The 23,258-nt window shown below is 35.2% G+C and overlaps 2 protein-coding genes and 1 pseudogene across 3 annotated transcripts; all 3 read left to right on the forward strand.

The window, feature by feature from the left end:
* The first annotated feature begins 1,732 nt into the window (after positions 1-1,732).
* Positions 1,733-3,024, forward strand: LOC128518407 (interferon a3-like; annotated as a pseudogene).
* A 5,733-nt stretch (positions 3,025-8,757) lies between these two features.
* On the forward strand, positions 8,758-10,159 carry LOC128518684 (interferon alpha-1-like). Its single transcript, XM_053491931.1, has 5 exons — positions 8,758-8,880; positions 9,138-9,212; positions 9,546-9,686; positions 9,850-9,933; positions 10,024-10,159. Exons 1-5 carry the CDS (start codon positions 8,758-8,760, stop codon positions 10,123-10,125), a joined length of 525 nt encoding a protein of 174 aa, XP_053347906.1. The 3' UTR covers positions 10,126-10,159.
* Positions 10,160-20,297: 10,138 nt separating this feature from the next.
* LOC128519313 (interferon a3-like) lies at positions 20,298-23,258 on the forward strand. Of its 2 annotated transcripts, XM_053493003.1 has the most exons (6): positions 20,298-20,414; positions 20,857-20,937; positions 21,789-21,857; positions 21,958-22,116; positions 22,317-22,409; positions 22,903-23,256. In XM_053493003.1, the coding sequence occupies exons 2-6, from the start codon at positions 20,881-20,883 to the stop codon at positions 23,014-23,016; spliced, it is 492 nt and encodes a 163-aa protein (XP_053348978.1). In that variant the 5' UTR covers positions 20,298-20,414; positions 20,857-20,880; the 3' UTR covers positions 23,017-23,256. The 2 variants fall into 2 exon arrangements, with proteins under 2 accessions (XP_053348978.1, XP_053348977.1); XM_053493002.1 differs by lacking the exon at positions 20,298-20,414 and having other exon boundaries at positions 20,665-20,937; positions 22,903-23,258.

Below are 23,258 nucleotides of genomic sequence, written 5' to 3' on the forward strand. Positions count from 1 at the left end.
ATTTTGTTTTCAGAAGTCTTCACCTCTTCACACACCACCCAAAAAAATCTGTATCAAATTTTAACACTCATTAAAAGTTGCCCAATTTGGCTATGAAAAAGTTAAAGACTGCATGTTAATTTTCTGCACCAGTTAGTCTATGCAGCTACCAATTATATTATAAGTTCTGTTATAAAAATATTGTAATATTCTAGCATTATTTAAAAAAAAGAAAAAAAAGAAAGCACTAAGACGCCTAGCAAATCTCAATTTATTTATTAAAAATATTTATTTATTTATTCATCTTCTATACTGCTTATCCTGTACAGGGTTGTGGGGGCCTGTAGCCTATCCCAGCAGACTTTGGGCACGAGGTGAGGTACACTCTGAACAGGGTGCCAATCCAGCACAGGGCAATTAATAAATATAATAAAATAGTTATTAAAAAATAATTGTAATTAGAATTAGAATTATAATTTAAAATGTTTACACATAACAAAATAACATACCAGCTGCCAAAGATTAAGAGAAAGTTCTTTTTAAAACCAGTTTAAAGATTATCTTTCAATTTGGCAAAGCTTTGGCAAAGTCTGTGTTTTGGCCACTGGTAGTGTTTTGGCCAAGCTGTGTTTGCCATACATGAATAAATGTATTTTGACATAGACAGAATTTTGCTATGCTATGAATAACAATGATGAACACTTAAATTCTAAAAGTAACCACATTTAACACTTTGTCTCCCAGGTAAGACTTTGCAAGCTTTTGGGAAATTCACCCCATGGGACTTTCTGTAGTCCATGGAAGCTAGTCTGACTAATGGTCCAGCTCTAATTCCCCAATAAATAAAAATCTTCACTAGCTAACACAGCTTCCTCACTGTCAGAAAAAAAAAGGATTATAACCCATACCCTTGCTTTTAAGCCATGCTTTTACTTGGTTAGGTGATTGTATATAAAGCATTTAAGGTAGCCTAAGCCTGAATGTTAATTGAGACATTTTTTCTACTGTTTAAAGTAATACAGAGCATCAAAAAAAAATATTTTTTTGTATTTTTCCAATAAAGCGGAATGTGTTTAAGCATACAGTACATTGTAGCGTTTCGACGTGTCTGATTGTTTTATCATTATTCATGATTCTCATAGAAAATATTAGCAACTTTGCTACTTTAGGGAAAAACATTATGTTTTCTTTTTCTAAAAAAATCTTGATAGGTGCTTCTATGTGGGTGAGTACGTTTCTCTTTCAGTCCAAGTGATGTAATGATACTATTCGAACGCCCTACACTTCATTCAAGTAAAAAATACAGACTAAATATAGAAAACATGTAGAGGGCACCACACCAACGACACAAAAATGTAGAGTTTATTATTTTGGGGGAACATAGGTGCCCACTTAAGATTGATGATTTAAATGTGTAATTGTCCCAAATTCGATCTGATCCGGTATTAGATTTGATTCCAGTAACAGCATGGGATCTCCTGTCGTATTCATTCTCATAGTTCCTCGGTATCACATTGGAATCACCCCTCGGGTTCAGCCTATAGACATGATTGACATGGAAACGTGCTAAAAGAGAAAGTAAATCTAATTTCTAAAGAATGCAAATGCGCTTAACCTTTCAATGCTGGCTTAAATGTGAAAGAGTTGGGAAAGCGCTTCGCCTTTTCACTTTTCAGTAGGTCTTCTACTGTATAAAAAATAAAAATAAAACCAGTCCTCGCTACATTGCACTAAACGTTCGATAGATTATTTATTAATTTGCTTGATTCATTATAACGGCAGTGTTAAATGTGCGGAATTGGGATGCACCTGGATGAAGACGCAGAACAAAGCATCACTTAGCAACTTCCAGGTTTTAAGCAAAACCTCTATTAATCATCTTGAACAGTCGGTGAGTTAAGACAGGAATGCAAACTGTTATTAAAAGTAGCAGTCTTGAAGTGTTCTACTGTTACAGTCAATTACTTGTGTTTATTTGTTACTAACTGACTTGAGCACCGTATGTGATATAAAGCACCACTCTAAGGTGATTTATATAATCGGTATATTTTATTTCATTCCCCATTGTTTCGTTTAAATTTTATTTCATTATAATTGCTTTAGTGCAAAGTCTCGATGCATGGTCATGACAAACTCAGCATGGAGTTTCCACACAAGCAATACAACCGCATACTTCATCTACAGGTAAAGTCCCGTTGTAATTACTTTTTACATAGTAACAGTTTTAAATCTTTATTATATATACGGCCATTAAAAGAAATACACCAATCAGTTGATAAATTAAAATATTTACAGTAAACAATTTAAATAAATTAGACTATATTACAACAGTTACAATGTAAAATATGAGTATTAATAATAGAAAAACATAATAAGCAAGTAGTATCACTGCAATAAATGTTTTAAGCCAATCAGAAAATTATAAATTCAAAATCCCGCGACCGCCAGCAGTGTTAAATAGAGTTCCTAAAATAGAGTTCCTAACTAGAGTAACCTAAGTACAAGAGAATAAGAGATAAAATGAAAGAGTATAAAGTGATTGAAGTATTAAAGTGATAAATGCACTTTTTAAAAAATGACAGTGCTCGACATGTACTTATTACTTATGCTAACAGCCACAGGATCACGTACTGTTTATTCTGCGGGATCTAAAGAGCATCATGAGGATTTACAGTGGGAAATATGAGAAGGTGGACTGCGACCAACATAAACTACAGATCTTCCTGCTTGATGTGGGATGTGGGCACAAAATTACAGAAGAAAATGTCTAAAAAGATGGAAATGCACTTTAAAAGTTTGATTTCTCACCTTAAGACTACGGTAGGTGTCCTAGAGCTACATGCGGCTGGTTAATGGAATAGAGTTTCACTATTGTGCAGTTTGTTCCTTTTACCTATTAAAACAAAATATTGATGCTTTCTAATGAGCAATTACTCTTGCAGAATTACAGCAAAGAGGGCTGGAATTAGATTGCAGGAGTGGTGCTGAAACACCTGAGAAGACTTGATACTAGCCAACAAAACTAAAACAGATCTTCATGATTAAACTCTCAGAAAAACATGATCAACCTAATCAAATTATGCAAAAGATTATATTTTTTCATAAGTTAAAATTGCATTTGTTTCCAAATGTTTTGTTTAAAAAAATGCATTTCTGTTTTCTATAACTTAAATATCATAATTTATTCATGGCTTTTAAACATGACGGCAGCATGACGGTATTTTGACAGCGTTGATTTTTTGATAACATAGCCTAGAAATATAATATAATTTAATTACCATAGTTTGCATATAAGCGCTTTCGGTTGTTTATATGCATGTAATTTGTGTTAGTGTCTGTCATCACTAAGAATTATGTATGCTGCAAGTATTACTATTTTTTTTCCAACTGTGTCTTTTAAAAATAAAATATATTGTTTTTATATTAACATTTGCCTCTTAATGTGTAATGTATTTAATGGAATATGCTACAATAATCATTATATTTGTCATTTAATTATATCCAAGTTTATATCCCTATAAGACAATTACATTTTAAAACCGTAGGCTTGAAAAAAAAAAAAATAATAAAGTCTCATGGCTGCACAGTGGTGTAGCGGTTAGCAATCTCGCCAGATTCTGGTCTCTGTGTGCATGGAGTTCACATGTTCTCCTTGTGCTTGGTGGGCTTTCTCTGGGTACTCCAGTTTCCTCTCACGGTGCAAAGACCTGCTAATTGGTGTTCCCAAATTCTGCTTGGTGAGTTTCCTCTGGGTCCTCTGGTTTCTTTTAACAGTTCAAAAAACTGTTGGTCTTTTTTGGAGGTCTTAACATGCTCAAGTCCTAAAAATCAGCACGCAAGTTAAAATCTGCTGCCATTAGGACGCCTGAGAGTTTGGGCACTGAGCGTCACACAGGGCCTTTACAGGAGATTTTGCTTCATAGCACATCCACACTTACACATATACATGTCAAACTCGGTACACATTTACATCTCATTGAGCTGAATAGGTTTTCACGTGCATATTAAGGGCACTCAACAGTACTCAACAGTCAGTCAGTTATTTTGGGTTGTTTGTAAAATGCACGCAATGGATTTTGATATCTCCTAGGGAATTTATACTATCGCCGTCAAACTGGGCCGATATGATCTCAAAACATTAAAGATGCAAAAGTTCTGAGGGATTTTTAATATGTCAAAAGGTTCAGCCAGGCCAACGCCTTTGATGATAAATCCAACCCGGCGCACCAGGAAGTCACATCCAACCGTCACGATGCCCCTTAAACTTATGCTGAAAAGTGGCTCATGATGTTCTGAGGGACATTATATTCAGCGACATGAGTGACATCAGCGTGGCTCTGGGGCATTTTAGAGGTCTTAACGTGCTCGAATGGCGTACGTTCTAGCAATAGTGTGACATTAAAGAAGGTCGACTTAATAATTACACTTTCCAGGTGCTGCCCTGTAAGAAATACTTCAATGACCCAATTTATTTCTACATACCCTGATCCCCTTTTTAAGTAAAATTTTTTTCTTTTTTTTTTTATGGAAATATATTTCCAAAGATACATATCTTAACCATGAGGCAGTGTACACCCTGGACAGAGTGGCAATCCATTGCAGGCCACCCAAACACACACTCACACTCTTATTAACATATGCCAATTAGCGTAATCTGCATGTTTTTGGACTGTGGGAGGAACCCGAAGCAGTCCTTCTCCAAAGGAGGATGCAAACTCCATGGATAAAGAATCCAAGGCGGGAATCGAACACGGACTCTGGAGGTGCAAGGGACAGTGCTAATTATTAAGTCGCCATGCCATCCAAGTTTAAACTATTTATTTCATTTATCTAATTTGATTTTAGTGTAGTGTAATAACCGAGGCTAAAGGCAACCTTTTCCAAAGCGAGTCAACTAAGTCGTTTTTAATACCACTTACAAAATGACGTGAAAAACACAAGGAAATACGCCTCCAAGCTAAGTAGTAATGCCCCACTACGTTGAAAGGCTTTTCGAAAGTGAAAATTTCCTCGAGCCACACCATTCATTGCATCACTGCTGGAAGGCGGAAGTCCAGTTCAAGTTCCAGTGGGACTACTTTCACATGCCTTCAATTCCCTTTACCTGCATGTACAGCAGTTATTTTCAGAGCGAGGCGAAAAGTGCAAACACAACACAAAAATGAGAAAAATCCCTTACCTAAACAAAATACCAAAGTAGAAAAATTAGGTCACCTTGGTTGTAACGCGTAACCTCTAATATGAAATACAAGCTGGGATTTCCCTCTGCTCGTGCCATGCAAAGAGCGCTCAGTGTTTAGAAAATATAAAGCCATCTGCATGTACTCCTCTGTTCACTCAACAGCTTTTTTTTAGTACCAAACCGAAGCAGAACCGAGCAGATAGAATGGTTACTACGCTGCGGTCTGTGTTTCTGTGCCTTCTTGTTTGCCCAGGTGCATTTGCACGATGCTCCGAAGATCTGGAGTCTAAAAGAACATCAGGAATTATAAAGAAGCTCTGCAACCTAGTAAGATTTCATACAGGTTCTCTGACCTGTGACCCGGTTTTCTGCATTGTTATAAAATATAATAATAATAGTCTCGCAGATTAAGTACTTTTAATCTAAGTACAGGATAAGAGCGTCCTGTATAAAAGTGGTCTTAATAAATAAATGTATAATAGGCAATTATTACAATGGTTCATTACTTAAACAAGTCACTATTTAGTGCTTACTTAACATATGATTTTGATTTCATATGTTCTTTAGTATAATAACGAATAACAGAATTGGCATGTTGTTTGATTTTTTTCTCTATAGGGGGAAATGAGACCGGTGGAATGTAAAACCGAGGCGGAAAACATGAATATCCAAAGACCACTCCTCCCGAAACAGGTGGGCAATGTGAAGACTTTCTCTTATTCTACTGTACAAACCTAAACAGGATCACCAAGGTCCAAGGAGTAATTACGGAATAAGGAAAAATAAATAAGAGAAAGTAGGAAATTTAATTAAAAATTTCATCACTTAGTAAATTAAATAAACCTGTTAAATCAACAATGAATTAATTAGCCTAATCAAATGATCGATTAATTAAAAGGCCGCTTCATTAAAGTGTTCTTTCTTGGTGTGGACAGGAGGAGAGCAGACTGCTGGTATTGGAAATGTCATTTCGGAATGTCGCTGAGCTCTTCATGAAGAACGCGCCCACAGAGTGGAAGTCCAGTGAGCTGCAGCAATTACGGGAGTTCCTGGGACAACAGAAACAATGCTACACAGCACGTGTAAGCTCTTAGAAACCTGTCTCATCTCACTTTTAATATTTTGCCTTGTTGCTTCAGAATTTTGGGGTTAAACAGTCCAAAATTCAAATTTGCTATTTAAATTTATTCTGTATAGGTAACAATAAACTCGGTTATTGGTTAAGTATATTAATATATGTTTGAAAATTCACGTTTGATTAGTGATTAGAATGTTTGATTAGTTTCTCCTCCAGGTTCCGTATGCCAGGTCTGCTCACGCTGAAGTGGAAAAATGGAGCAAGTTTTGGAGCGATCTGTATGAATTTCTGTCAGAAAAGGTGGGAGTTACTGTAAAAACAATTCATAAGCATTTACTTGTAATTTTCATCATGTTGGTTTTAACTGTTTTGTTTAATCTTCCCACAGAGTTTCAGCTCTTGCGCATGGGAAAGCGCGCGCACTGTGATTCTACAGGTGATGCGCAGGTTCAACCACAGATCCACTACACAATCTCCAGGATATACCTCCAGTTAATACAGCCATGTTTAATTTATAGTTGTAATATGTATTTATTGGTATTATACACAATGTTTATTTATTTATTTATTTATTTATTTATTTATTTGTTTGTTTGTTTATGGTACAAAAATATAATAATCATATCACTAATAAATGCTTTCTCAGTTGAATCAGTGTGTGTGCGTTCAACGATTTACTAACTATTTTAAGCAATATTCACAAAGGGGTTATTTTTGCACAAAATGTGTTGCGAAAGTTGCGTGCCCAGTGCGCAAACTGTGCAATACGAAATTTTATCACAACATAACGTTAAAAATTCTGTTACAATGAATATTATTGAGCACAGGGGTATAAACTCCCACCAGTTTGCTTTCTTAAAAACACGTTTTGTAACTAATGCATTTTATTCACTCCTGTTTCACTGATTTTAACTTCCACTTGTTTAAAAACAATTAAACTTTAATAAATATAATAAAGCTTACATTTAATTAAATATATGTTATGTCTTATGACATTGAGTTATAACTGTCGAATAGTAACGATGCATTAAAATAATTTTGCTTTTTTTTTTCTTTGGAGTGAGAGGAAAATGTGTAAATTTTTTCAAATATCACATTATTAGAAATAATGAAAAAAATACAGACCTGACAATAGATAGATAGATAGATAGATAGACAGATAGATAGATAGATAGATAGATAGATAGATAGATTGCAAGGACACGGATTATGCACAGTAAACAGTATCTACAGTACGTCGCACATATTAAATGTATCGGCAGATTAGACTAATTGCCCAGAGTGTTTGTGTGCCCTGTGATGGACTGGAACCCCGTTCAAGCTTCTTGCCACCCTGCACAGGATGAGCATTAGAGAAAATTAATGAACAATGTATATGTGTGTGCGTGCGTGCGCGCGCACGTGTGTAGGTGTGTGGGTGCGAGAGAGAAATTGAGAGAAACAAAATTAGCAAGAAATGGGCCGAACAGTGGGCCGAAATGTGAGGGGAAAATATAGAGTGTTTCCAAATTTCCCCAAAACTCAACAAAGTGTTTTGAATAGCAGCATGATCCCGCAGGGATAACGCTAATGAGGCACTAATAAGGCGCCTTCCACAAGCAAGTGATGAACCGTCACTCAAAGGTGAATATCATAGTCAGGCTAAATATTTATAGTTAGGTTGTAGCACTAAAAAAAAACAGGGATAGTAAAGCACTAAAGCTTTATTCTTATCAATGACTGTGTTTTGTTTAGTTCCTCAATCAGACATAAGCGTGAAGTGCGAGGCTGAAAAGCTATGCGTCAAACTATTGTGATTTCCATGCTTAGCACAGGATTCTGTGTAAAATATAAAAGTATAAAAAAGGTAAATTCTACTTATCAGGCTAAAATACAAACGCTGCTAAAAATACCTATGCCTACTGAACTGATTTCATCCATCTAAAAAAGCATTTTTGAACAATGATGCAATGAAAGGTGCGTCGTGTTGGCGGTTCCACCATTGTTTTTTCGAAAATGAAAGACATATACGTATTAAGCTCCACCCCTACCTGACTCACCTTTTCTTGCATCATCGTCCAAGAATGGCGTTTAGGTCACAGTTTATTTTGGAAAATATACGTTCATCTGCTAATTAGGCGGTAAAGAGCACATAGGCCTACATAAAGTACCAAAGACATTACTGAAAGCAATCAACAACAAAACAATAATTATTTTTAATTATAATAAAATAAATTTAAAAAACAAGCAAACGAATTAAATAAAAAGCCCCACTCCAACAAACCCTATTATAACTTTAAAAGACCATTTAACTGTTCCTTGTAACATGACATACAACAGTGAAGTACCTGCATACTTCGGGCAGATGAAGTCACTGCACAACTCACAGTCCCTGCTATAGAATTCCCATTTTCACTATTAGATGGGTTTTCCCACTTTCTCCTCGTGCCATGCAAATGTCACTCATTGCTTAGAGAATATAAAGTCGTGTTCAGGTAGCTTCTCTCTTCAGTCTTCATCTGAGTTCTTGGCAGACATCATGGTTAAAACTTTGCGATCCGTATTTCTGTGGCTTCTTTTTTGCCCTGCCGTGTTTGCACAATGCTCCGTAAATCAGGGGTTAAAAAGGACACAGAATATCGTCCAGAATCTCTGCAACCTGGTAAGAGTTCATACAAGTTCCCAGTGTGTGTGTGTGTGTGATGATGATTGTAATATTTATTCATTAATCATGAAAAATAATGAATTATGATTAATTTTCTAAATAAGTTAAATAATAAGCTGAATAAATGTTTTAATAAAGTTCTGTTAATGTCTGTTAATTCCAATTTTAAATCCAAAGTTAAATATTTCTTAGTACATTTGTAATAACAACATAAAATAATATTTGTACTTACTTTTGTATGGTTTTCTCCACAGGGGGAAATGCGTCCGGTGAGATGTAAAACCGAAGCGGAAAACATGAAGATTCAAAGTCCAAACGTCCCGAAACAGGTGAGGATTATAAAAAATTCTATTATTTTATAACACTAAACAGGATGATGTTACACAGGTTACATGTATCCTACTAAATGTTAACAAAGAAGGGGGAGTATGGATAGCAAATTAATTAATCGGTTTTTGCTTTCGAACATTTAGACTGAAGAAAAATGGAATTATAGAAATTTAACTATAACTATACTGGGGAAAAGGTTGTATTACTTTTCGTCGTGGTTAAATATTTTTTATTTACTTGTTTTTAAAATCTTTATTTATTAATTAGTTAGCTGATTAAATCCTTTAAATAGGTAATTCATTTTGTTTGTTTTGTTTTCTTGTCATGAACAGGAGGAGAGACTCCTTGTGTTGGAAATGTCATTTCGGAATCTCGCTGTGCTCTTGATGAACGCGTCCACAGAGTGGAAGTCCAGTGAGCTGCAGCAGTTACAGGAGTTCCTCAGACACCAGACACAATGCTACACAGCATGTGTAAGCTTTTATATACCTGCCGCATCTCATGCTTCTGATGAAATATAGTCTAAGAACGCTTTATATGAGTCACAAGTGCTCCTTGGATTTGCGTATTAGAAGTGATACATAATTTGTGTGTGTTAGAAAATAGTGCATGGTGAATTTTTTGTTTTTGTTCCAGATTCTGACTGCCAGCTCTGCTGACGCTGAAGTGAGAAACTGGAATGAGTTCTGGAGTAAGCTTGATAGATATTTGTCAGAAAAGGTGAGTGCCACTGTGACTGTAATTCAGAAGTTGTGATTTCACTCGTCATTTTCACCATGTTGATTTTTTATCTATTTCTTCTTCCCGCAGAGTTTCAGTTCGTGCGCATGGGAAAGCGCGCGCACTGTGATTATACGGGTCATGCGCCAGTTCATCAAATTCACCAAAAAATCATCAAACGCAATCTGTTAATACTTACCGTTAATTTCTCTCTTAATCTCTCTCTCCCTCTCTCTCTCTCTCTCGCTCTCTCTCTGAATGAATGGATGAATGCGTGTAACCTTTGAATAATTTTTAACACACTATATAATTTTGTCAAGTTATTATTATTATTATTATTATTGTTGTTGTTGTTGTTGATGTTGATGATGATGATTCTATTTATCTTAACTTATTTTTCTTTTAGAACAATTTATAACCATTGTATTTTATTGTTTTTTCTACATCATTAAAAACTGTAAGCATGTAGCCACGAGTGTTGTTTTATAGAAAACCGTAAAATTGCTAACCTTGGAAAAACCTTGTGGGAAATCGACATAAATAAACCACGTCGGCTAAATAAACAGACCTCTCCTAGATACACGACCAATTACTATTAAATCTTAGGGATTTACCGGGTATGGAAATTAATACTAAATCAAAAGGGCTTAAATCGAATAATTCTAATTAATTTAATACTTACTTTCCTCCAAACGTGGATACAAATAAATGTTGCATAGGTGCTGCATTTTTAGACATATTGTATAAATAAAACGAATAATAATAGTGCTTAGTTTTTCAAGTCACACTTCTCGTTTCGTTGCAAGATGACTAAAGTTTCGTCAATAATCGAAAGCGCACAGTACGCCCATTTTCTAGAAAAAAATGAACTAACCACATAGCTTTCCCTAACAGGATAATCTAGTGGTGCAAGTATACCCTAAACCAGTGGTTCTCAAACATTTTCTGTCATTCCCCACTTAAGGGGGTGGGCGAATTTTTAAGGCTTTTTGTTTGATTAGGCTGATAGTGCTGAATCGCCTGCTTTTTTGTGGTCCATGTAACAAATGTATCCACTGACCTTATTATGCTCACTACATACAGTACGCTACTGACCCGGTTTGTGTCCGTGGTAAAGTTAGTTTTATATTCGCATATTCTCATCTCCGAATTCAATAGCTGCGTAAATAAACCCGCAAATAAGATACCCACAAATATTTCCTCTCTACATTGTCTTTAAGCATCTGCCTTAAATTATACATGTTTAAAAGCATAAACACCATTATTCTCTATAGCGCAACGAATGATTTAGGGATCATCGCAAAATGCCGCACACCAACAAAAAGCGTAGAACGATATTGATCTTCCCTTCTGTTCAGCGCCTGAAGGATAAAAAAACAACTTTGTTGCCACATTGGAAACTAGAAATGCCAGACTAGTACTGCCTGATAAAATATTATTTTTTTAAACAAAAATACAGAAACATTAGCATACACATTGAAATAAATGAAATCACATAGGCCTAATGTTATAATACCGAATGTTTCCTTATATACTGTTTCTCTGCAATTAACATGCCAACTATATTGTTGCACTATGGTTCCACTTTTTCTTTTTTCTGTTATTTTAATTTACTTGCATTAATGTGTGATTGTTTAGATTGTGAGTGTCCGATCTTTATTTTCAAGAAAAGCATAAATTAGAATACGTAATTTCCTATTATTCGCTCCCGTTCATTGCGCCCCACCTGTCATGTCTGTATTCCACACTAGGGGGGAGCGCCCCACACCTTGAGAACCACGGGTGTAGAGAAACCCCATATATTCAAATTCTGTTATAGGCTCTTGTGCTCAGAGACTGTACAGCTTCCAAATGTTAAAACAGCTGGTCAAGACTCTCTCACACTTTTTGTACGCTTGATCCCAGTGGTGTGAAGCCACAGTGCTAATCAGTAAGCCACCATGCTGCAGATTAAGTGAATTATATTATTACATTTAGCAGAGTATGCTGGGAAATTAAAAAGTGTTTTTAAATTATTGTGCTGCTTTAAATGTTTTAATGGTAAACACACATTTTTTACATCCATTAGTAAAACTGCTTTAATCAATCAATCAATCAATCAATCAATCAATCAATCAATCAATCAATCAATCAATCAATCAATTAATCAATCTGCCTTATGCACTTTATCCAACAGTTAGCTTATTCCAGAAATATTGGACACAAATGGCACTATAAACAGGAAACAGACGATGCTTTTCCACCATAAATAACTCCACCTTCCTTATGTGAAACATGCAAAGGATCAAATATTGTTAATTTAGCAAACATGGTTTTATATGATTTTTATAATCAAAACCATGTTTGCTAAATTAACAATATTTGATCCTTTGCATGTTTCACATAAGGAAGGTGGAGTTACTTATGGTGGAAAAGCATCGTCTGTTTCCTGTTTATAGTGCCAGTTTGGTTCCAATATTTCTGGAATGGTGGCGTACTGATATATATACAGTAGTGTTTAAAAGCATGCATATATATATATATATATATATATATATATATATATATATATATATATATATATATATATACACATATATACACACACACACACACTACTCACATACTACTCACAATAAGTTAAATATCATTATTTACATGGGTGCTTTACCTATTTGCTTTGCTAATAATGTATGAGAAGAAACACTATTTTTTATTAGTTTAATATTTATTACCCCAAAAATTAAGACAATAACAGGGATAGGCACTAATAACAAAAATTGACAATGTCAGTAGCGGGTGTTTCCACCATTTGCCTTGAAAACGAAACTTATCATAATATGCTTTGTGTTTTGTATGCTAATTATCTTGCATTATTATTATTATTATTATTATTATTATTATTATTAATGTCCAGTGTCCATTAATGTTGAGACCAGTGGTGGATTTAGCAACTTGGGGGCTCGAGGCGATCATGGATATGGGGCCCTCTGCATTCAGTGCTTTTTTAAAAGTCTTACCTTAAACATCCATTCACTCGTCATCCCACAACAATCTCATCAGCTGTCTAGAACAGTCCTGTAGAAAAAACAACAACAACAAAACATTAACAAGTTAACTAATGCACAAACATTTTTCTACAATTACAGTAGGATGTCACTCATTGTCAATTTACATATCTGATAAAGATACCTTTGTATTTCAACATGATCAGCAGATTAATAGTTGACGACTGGCCTCTGTCCTCTATACTGTTGGTCAATGGAGTGACACAAATAATACCAAAGAATACTTATCAAAATGATTACCTCTTATCTTTATACTTGGTGCTTGCCTTCTTTTGCCTAATGGTATTGCCGCCTCTGCTTGAGACTGTATCTGACGGGTCTCTACTGTGGCATTATGAGCAGAACCTCAGCTATGTCAGTTGTAGGCTGTAAGCATGTCAATATTACCATTTTGTGAATGTGAAAGGTAGAGGGGGAACCTTAACTGATAGTACAAACTATTGGCATCAGGATAGGTTTCTGCTGCTATAAAGGACATATTTAGAATGATAAAACTTCACTGAATCAGCTGGTTCACTTTTGCTGTGTAAACAAGTAAGCAGTAACAAAACTTCTACTACTTGCTTAGAACATGGACACAGGAACATAGTTTTAAAATGATGTAACTCAGAGAACCGAAGTACCAGTCTGATACATAAGAGAAGTGTTTAATTCTAACAGGAAGTTATTTACATAAGTAGAAAACAGAGTGGAATCAGTATCTGACGGTGACAATTCTATCCATCGGGATGTGTTTCCCTTGCTATAATGAACACATTTAAAAGAATAAAACTTAGCTAATTCACCTGTGGTGTGGGAACAAATCAGTAGCAACAGTCTGATATGTATGGGAACATTTTTACTTAGAAAATATAAGGGAAACAGTATCTGGCAGTGAAAAAGCACAATTCATAGACTTTTCCTGTGGTCGGGAAACAAGTCAGCAGTAACACTGGCAAGATTTTTAATATTTGATATTTGATATTTTTTCTCAAATATGTCTTTTCAGTAAAGTGGAGCAAAACCATAATGCCAGAATAGAGTCTCAAGACATTAATAATAATAATTATTGTATTTTATTTGCGTGTTGTCAAGTCACTAGGTCACATCTATCTGAATAAACCCAAACTGCATATAAACGATTTTAAACATAAAAACGATTTTCTTATTAAATATAAAAAAGGCTAAGAAAACAAACCCCGATTGAGGAACCAACTTTGACATAACACCGGAAGTGGGCTCGTATTTCAAAACACTCGTAAACCAAAGAGAATTTCCCCATAAGAAATACTTAAAACTCTAATTATTTGTTCCACAGCCCAAAAAAATAAATTCATAAAAATAATTAATACAAAATATAAAATGAATGAATTAATAAATTAACCTGGACTTTACCTTAAAAAAAGTAAAAATAAATCCCAACAGCTAAATGTTTCCCTTTATGCACGCAGGCGCTGTCTGTGTGTGTGTGTGTGTGTGTGTGTGTGTGTGTGTGTGTGATTGTGTATGTGTGAAGCAAAAGTGAGAGGAGAAGGAGGAATTAGCCCCTCTCCCTCTTCTCATCACAGCAACACTTCCTCCTCTCTTATTTGAGTTTGACACACACACACACACACACACACACACACACACACACACACACATTAACGAAAAGACTGTTTTATTGGGAAAATTAGCAAGGAACATCATTAACAGCTCTCGCATAAGCGCATACTAACGGGATCACTGCTGTAAAGTAAAAAACAAACAAACAAATTAACCGGCACTTTACCTTCGAAAAGAATTGCGACAGTTTCTGTGTAGACCAAAGTGTGTGTGTGTGTGTGTGTGTGTGTGTGTGTCAATTGACGCGCACACACAGACACAAAGCTGATACAGAGAGGGAGAGAGAAAATGGATCTTGACACACGCACACACATGTCTTATAATAAACAGTACACATGCGCTGTACACACACGCTTACATACATAAAATAAAATATGTTCACACAGACACACGGTCAAAGTGTTATAATAACAAGTTTACATGTGCACGGATATTGACTTTACCAGTGAGAGATGGGCACTAAGATCGAGCAGGGGAGATAATTACTCACAATTCTGTGGTGCAAGAGAGAGAAAAACCATTGGCTCAGTTGTGATCCCGTGAGACTCGGCGTCAAAACAAGAAGTGCATGCGTGATACATGATACTCGGCACTCGTAAACCAAGACGTTTTTTTAAGTCAAAATTTATTTAAAATCTTTGCTAGTATTGCAGAACACTCATAAACCATTTACTCGCAATCCGAGGTTCCACTGTAAAGATAGAAATGGTTCATAAATCATCTTAGCCCTAAAAACAGCTCCTATGGTAAAATTGTTAAGATTAGAAAGGAGGACTTTTAAGAGGCTTAAAAGTTTCTATATCAAAGGACAAAATGGCAGAAAGAAGAACTATTTTCCAAACACTGAACGTAAAGCTAAAAGCAAATACTGCTCTTCTGTCTAATTCGTTTTTCTTGTTCTTTTACTTCCTTTCACCTTTTTTTGGATTGTTGGCTGCATACCATCCAACAATGCAACTAGACTAGACTGTCCTGCAATCATGTAAATTGGTAAAAGGTGAGCCATTTTGCTTTCATCAATCTAAAATGGATTACAAGTAATAAAATCAGTATGGTAAATAAATGTAAGAACTTAAATATAGTAACTACTGTGTAAAAAATGGTTGCTTCAAAAGTAGACACATTTTTAACTTTTCACTGTTTTAAAGGTCCTACACATCCCATTTTTCATTAAATGTTAATATAATCTTTAGGGTCCTAATGAAAAGTTTGTATTATACGTTAATTAAAAATTCTAAGGGATTGTGTAAAAAAAACACTACTTTTACCTGGTAAAAACTAGCTCTGTTCTCAGCAACCTGTTTCAGTACATGCTAAGTTAAATGCTCATGACCTCTGCTGAGCCTGCTTTGGACTGCATTACCCACAAAGCATTGCCCAGAATGCAGTGCTTTGTGGGTAATGCAGTCCAAACTGAAAACACGCTGGAATATGAAGCCTGAGCCTGTTTTCTTCAGTCGTTTTTGGTTTAATTTAAGTACGGAACCTACGCGGAAGTTTGTAATATCGCCTGACAACGCAGAAATTAAAAGAATGGACATGCATCGACTCGATTTGTCTTTCTCATCACTGCATGGGCATTAATTAACGGGCTGTTGCGCTGCCGCGAGCAACAACATAAAGCGGAGAAGCTTACTGAGAGAGATACGGACGCGATGTGTTTACTGATGTGTATACATGACTTCTTAATCTTCGACAGACATCGTTATAAACCATCTAACGTAACAAAGGTAAGCATAGTATAGTTTTCCGACTACGTACACAGTTTGCAACTAGACAATCACCTTAATGCATTGTTTATTATAAATGGGCGATTAGGGATTATATAGAGACGGATGTACACAAAGAAGAAGCCATAACCATGTTCTATGAGAGTATAAGTTAACTTACACTTCGCATTCATCGTGATTATTAGAAAAGGCGATCTGCAAAGAGTCATAGAAAAATAAATCACATTCACCGAGCCTGGTGAAGATGAAGCAGGAACACGAAGCGTTAGTACAGATCCATTTTTTAGGAGCAGCTTCCTAGTAAAACCTGCTTTATATTGACGCGCGTTTATAAAGCAGTCTGGTAAAAAATGATTATCGCAAACATGAACGCATTTAGGTAAATCGGCGGGGACGTTAGCTTTAAAAACTAAATTCAGCCACTGCATCCTCAGTGGCTCAGAGACTTAACCCTAGGTAGGTACCCTAGATCACTAACCCTAGGTAGTGAATGACGACTGCTTTGTTCGCTATTACACCCAACAACTGTACACAACACTCGCTTAGGCTCCATTTTGCTCCAGCGGCGAAAAACAATGGCCGACAGCTTCTTCTCACTCAGGGCGAGTCTTTGCTAAAACACCAGTGTCAATCAACTAGTGTAGGAGCGGCCTCTTGTGGTGTGGGGTCACATAGACAGGCATTTGCGATTGGCCTGATTTCAGAAGGGGCATGTTATTGTAATATTGTAATTGTAATATTGTAATTATTGTAATCTTTATCATCGTAGAGTGGTTGTGTACGCACTCTCCTAACACACAGTTCAGTCCAAACAGCTTTAAAAAGTGCATGTAGGCCTGTATAACCCCTTTAATTAACTTATTAAGATATTTCGCCTATAACAAAAACATTATAATTTCACTGTCTATTCTATTATCATATATTCTATCTTCACAAAGAGTGCGTTTTTAACCTTTAGACGTTTACAGATTTTTTGTTCATCAACCAATCACAATTCTTGAATTGCTGTCATCCCTAGAAACACACACCATCCCTAACAACACACAAGAGGTCAACCACCTCACTAAGAAAAAAGTTTTTGTACTTTCCTTACTCAGAGTTGCTCTGAGAAGTTTCCTAAATCACTTTTAGTCTAGGACCCCCAACTAGGAATTTTTAGGCTAAGATAGGAGCTCTCTGGGAGAATTCTAAGAAGCTTTGTGAATACTGGCCCTGATCTTTTTTTAATTTAAGAGCATGATAAAAGTCAAAAATCTATTACTAATAGGTAGGGGGAGCCACAAGTCAACTAGCCAACAAAATTGTCAAAACAACTGTCACCCTGCCATGTAGTCAGCAAGGATTGAATCTCAAGCTTTTTCTTCAAGTACCAGGTTTAGCTCCTCTTCCCAAAGCATTCTCTATGCCCATTTTGTATTTGCACGTTTTGTATTAATTATAATATGGATCTTAGACATTGCTCCTTTTATTGTTTTGTAAAGTTCTAATATACCATCAAGAATGGAGAGTTTGGAGCAATGGAAAATTAAAAAACTGCATACAAATAAAGTTGCATATCTGAACATATCTAAATAAGTGGGAGCTTGGTAGGGCAAATTTCTCTTGTAATTAAGTAAAAGATGCAAAAAAAAAAAAGCAAAAATATTTAGGTATAAATATAAGTCAACACTTAAATAAGAATAGAAATTATAGGAAGAATGTTCATTTTGATAATATACATACATTCTATTAAAAGAAGAGGAATACATTTTCAAGATAGAAATAAAGACTTAATATAAGTTTGAATAGAGATAATATTGGATTTAAACAGGTCCGAATGTGTATGCTGAACTCCCAAATAAACAATTACTGACAACCTCGAATAGAAATTTTTATTATAAAATCTGAAGCGAGGCGGTATTCAGAGGAATCAGTTATAGGATATAACAGTTTTATATCCTAAAAAATAATAAAAATATTCAAGAATAGAAAGGGTTTGAGGAATTAAAACGCATAAGGCATGATCTACAGGCATTATCCTTGACAAAGGCATGTCACAGGCATTTTTTACCCAGTGACAGTAGGCAGCATTATCATCAACTTTTATGTCACACTGTGGACATGTCACAGACTTTCCTCTCTGAATATAATAATAGGCAGCATAATTATTAAGTTTTACAATACTGTGACTGTGTCACAGATGTATCACAAACGTTCCTCACTGAATATAACAGTAGGTTATGTCATCTTTAACTTTTGTCATAATGTGAGCATGCCACAGGTGTGTCAAAGGTTTTCCTTGCTAAATATAAAATTAGTCAGTGTCATCAAAAACTTTTGCACCATACTGTGTGCGTGCCACAGGTGTTCCTCACCAAATGTAATGGCAGCGTGAGGAGCTGGGCAACAAGTTAACCAAACACTCAGGTATCAGTAATATATAAGTGGGCGGCATATTGGTGGAGTAATATTAATTTAATGTATCAACACTCAGTACTGAAAATCAATGTATTAATAAACAGAATATAATATAATTAAATACAAATTAAATGTATTTCATACAATTGTATAATGTGATTGCATTAAGTTTTTTTAACTTAAGCTATAAGATATAATTATTAATTTCTCCAAACCCTACACTTAAGCCCAAAACTTAGTAATTACTCAAACTAATTTCACTACCCTAAAAAGGCTGATGAATCAGTCAACGTGCAAAATCAGTACGGAGTAGGGCTGAAGTAGTAATGGTGGAACAGCGCTGCCATTATTTGTTTGGACGAGAAAAGGAGAGATTGTTGTGGATCATTTCTTTAGAAGATTTTTTTACCCAGGTTATCTTTGACTAGACATATTCCCTGGACTTCTCACCCTCCGTCATCGGCCTCTCGGACTTCATTAACCCTGGTAAGACCGAAGTATACTGCTCTAACACACATACAATAAACACGGACTTCGGACATTCTCCACTTACTCGCACACATACACATACTGTTTATTATATATAGTTTGTAAATATTGTTTATATCTTTGTTTGGTTGTGGTGCACCTTTTTCATTTACTTTATTTAGTTTTGTATAAAACACGTTTGCTTTATCTATTTGTTTGTGTTTGTCCTTTTTGCTTTTTTTGGTATGTACACACATACAATAAACACGGACTTCGGACATTTTCCACTCACTCGCGTTCATGCACACATAAAGTTTAAAGTTTGTAAATATTGTTTATATCTTTGTTTGGTTGTTGTGCACCTTTTTCGTTTACTTTACTTAGTTTTGTATAAAACACGTTTGCTTTATCTACTTGTTCGTGTTTGTCTTTTTTGGACGAACGCAACACCGACAAAAAGATAACACAGTTAATATAAAATTAGCTAGTCGTTACACGGTAAGACCGACGCCATCTTTTCTATGTATTGACGGGTCTCCAGAGCTGTCGTTTATGGTATGGTCATGGGCGTTTCTTTTTCTGACACACGATGTAGCGGTTGACCAGTCATAAAGGGCAGCGCCATCTGACCAATCACAGCAGTGAAGGCTCACAGAAAGGAGGGGTTTAGACAGACTGAATCTTACAACTGCTTCACACGAGTCGTTTACGAATCATTTAGAAATAGGGTAAAATTAAATCTGTTTTTAAAGAACACTAAAGTGTTTTTTGACCTTGCATACATGTAAACCTGTTTTAAGAGACTCATTAACTCATTAGCAACTTTTAAAATGGCATAATTGGGGCACTTTAAGTTAATCTCCCAAGTCCTATTATATATATATATATATGATAAAATGTTTTAATTGTTATTTTATGTGTGGCAGTGTATATTAATAGTTGTAAATTACTTGTACTTCTAAAATCCTTTCTCGGATTGTTATTATTATTATTATTATTATTATTACATCATTACTTTTTATTTATGTTGTTGAATTGGTGGTGTGAGAGAAAGTTTTTCTCTGGTGATGTCACTTTTCTTTGCTCATTCCTTCAGCCTTCAGGGGTGTGCGCTTTTGCTACGTAGCAGAAGGAATTCCGTGTTTCGTCATCATGTTGCATCAGCCCTCGCTACACTGAGAGACAGCAAACCGGACGGAGCGCAGGAATTGAGCGGGGGAAAGTTCTCACCGACTCGGTGTCGTTTGTCCACAAGGTAAGTTTAAAATATTTATATTTAGTTTAAACAAATCTGTTGATCGTTTAGTTCAGTATAAAAGCGTAACTCTGCTGACCTAAACAGGATTCACTGTGCGATCTAAAATGTAATTAAAGTGGTAGTTTGTACTTTTAGACGTAAACCGATTGTCGGCTAAAGGGAAAAGTGAAAGCGAAAGGAGATGGGGCGGGGGGAAGAAGGGAAGGAGGGATTTGGACGCAAAGGCTGGGCTAGTATGCTGTCTGGGAATTTCTCACAGTGTCCCAAATAAACGAATTTCGATTTCCGGCCTCACTTCGTTTTCCCTTTCCAAACACGTATATAAATCAAGCAAGCTGCACCATGTCGCCGAAAAACTCACTGAGCAAATCAAAGTGCCATCATGGACGGCAAACACTCTTGGACTTATCTTTATTTCCTGCTGTTTTTAATCGTGCAGGAACGATGCGACGCCTGCGACTGGATGATCAGCCAGTTCCGAATGAAGAACAGCTTCTGTATCTCAGAGCTGGAGGGCATGGTGAGTGAATTGAGGAAGCCTTACTTCTCTAAATTTGTGATTATATGCATGGCGCTCAGCTGAGCTGGTTCTTTTTTTGTCTTTTTTTTATTTTATTTTTAGCCTACTTATTCCGCTTCTGTTTCTTTTCATGTATATCATTCATAATATGTCAGTACATCATTTTTAGTAATTAGTTTAGGTCTATTTATTAACACCGTCACCAATAATAATAATACAAAATATGCATTAAATAATGAAATGATTCATAGCACTAAAGATCTGGCTAATATAAAGCCAATAGTTATTATACTACAGGGTGTCAAAATGCTCTATACACGAGGGAAATTAACTATTTGTTGCATAGCCCCTTACTTCACATTTTTGTTTACTTTAACACAGTGCAACAATGTTGAACACTTTTTAAAGAAAAATGTAACTTTATTCACAAAACAGCCTGTACATAGTTGCAATATCTTTGGAAACAAACATAGATTAATCTGTCATGACACATCTGGTGTTATGCATGTAATTACACTTGATTGCATCCCTTTAAATAAGCTTGGTGCTGTGTCTTTACCTTGTACAACATGGCCTTCAATTGCACCCACAGAGGAAAGGCAAGGCTATCAGTGAAAAAACAATAACAATAGATGATCACAGGACCTTCTATTCATTTTTGCTTTGCACCACCAACAATTTACTCTGGTGTTGCAGCTTTTCTGACTGGATCTATGGGAACATTTATCATTTGTATAAATGATTAGTTAAATTGATGATAAATTTATAGCTGCGTTGACTGAGATCTTGATCATGTGAGATTTCATGTGTTATATTCCTATGTTAAAAGTTGTTTCCAATATCTTTTTTAGAGTGGAGAGATTACTTCGATGCATGTACCATTTCCACACCAGGAATATTATGACATTGAAATGGCCAAGGTAATTTGCAAAATTTGAAATTTGGTCAAGGATTTACTTTATTTTTTTTGTAGGAACTCACTTTAGTTCCTGACATTCACAAAACATCTTATTTGTACAGGTTGAAGATCAGGTCAGGTTTCTGACTTATGCCACGGACCATATCATCAAGCTTCTTAATGCTGTGTCTCTAAAAGATGACATAGACTGGGACAGCAAGAAGCTGGATAATTTACTGAACGTCCTCGATTACCGGCAGTTAAAAGAGCTTACAAAATGTGTAAGTGTAGAATTAATGTCTCATACTAACATAGTAGGGTAAACAAGTTGTATTCATTTAGATTTAAAAAATATATATATTATTATTAAAAAAATTTTTAGGGACACTAAAACAATTTTTAAAAGATTCCAAACATGATAAGTCTGAAGTACATGGTCATGCTCATAAAGTTATCTTTGCTACTTTTTTTTCTGAAACAGACTGCGACATATGCCAGAAGAGCAGGTCACTCATCCAGTAAGAAAAAACTGAGAAGACACTTCAGGAAATTGAAGAAAATGCTGAATGATTCTGTAAGTTGCTGTTATATTTTACATGCTAGGAGATTGTGTGCAAGAATGTTGGATTAATTATATATGAAATTGTCTTTAGCTTTGATAAATTAAATATATTAAATTATATATGAAATTGTCTTCAGCTTTATCAGACTATATATATATATATATATATATATATATATATATATATATATATATATATAGCCTATTTGCATATGCAACTCATGATGCCTGTCCCAGATATGTTATTTAGTATGTCATGGGTTATAGAGAAGAAAGGGCTTGCTTAAGCAATTACTTTTGATGTGTGATTTGGTTAGAGTTTTTGGTGTGAGGTTTTAAAAGGTGGCTTTTGTGGAAAAAAAAACATCTAAAAAAACAAACAAAAAAAAACCTATAAATGTGAATACACAGGAATAAAGTAGTGATATATAGTTATGCAGATTGATATGCTAAATAGTTTATATATTTATTTATTTTTTTGTTTGTTTGTTTGTTTTTGCTTCAGAACTACAGTGCAAACTCTTTGGCGCAAATCAGGAATGTGATGCTGCAGCACCTTCGCAGGATGGACATCATTGCTGCCAATGTGAGCCAGGAACTGACAAAAAAGACCAACTGAACAATGGACTGGCTGGTTTATAAAAGAAAAAAAAATGAAGCTTTTAACCATATGTATAATTACTGTCCAAACATTGGACCAAGTATAGGACAACGGGGTTTCTGTGTTTATAATTGTTTTTTTTTCCTGTTTACAACTTAAAATTGTTATTTAATTATTATTTATTTATTTGTTTATTTATTGAAGACAATTATAGTATTTTGTATGTGCATATTTATTTGTTAAATGTAATAATGAAACAA

The sequence above is a fragment of the Clarias gariepinus genome, chromosome 3 (assembly GCF_024256425.1).
Source record: "Clarias gariepinus isolate MV-2021 ecotype Netherlands chromosome 3, CGAR_prim_01v2, whole genome shotgun sequence".
In the NCBI taxonomy this organism is placed as follows: domain Eukaryota; kingdom Metazoa; phylum Chordata; class Actinopteri; order Siluriformes; family Clariidae; genus Clarias; species Clarias gariepinus.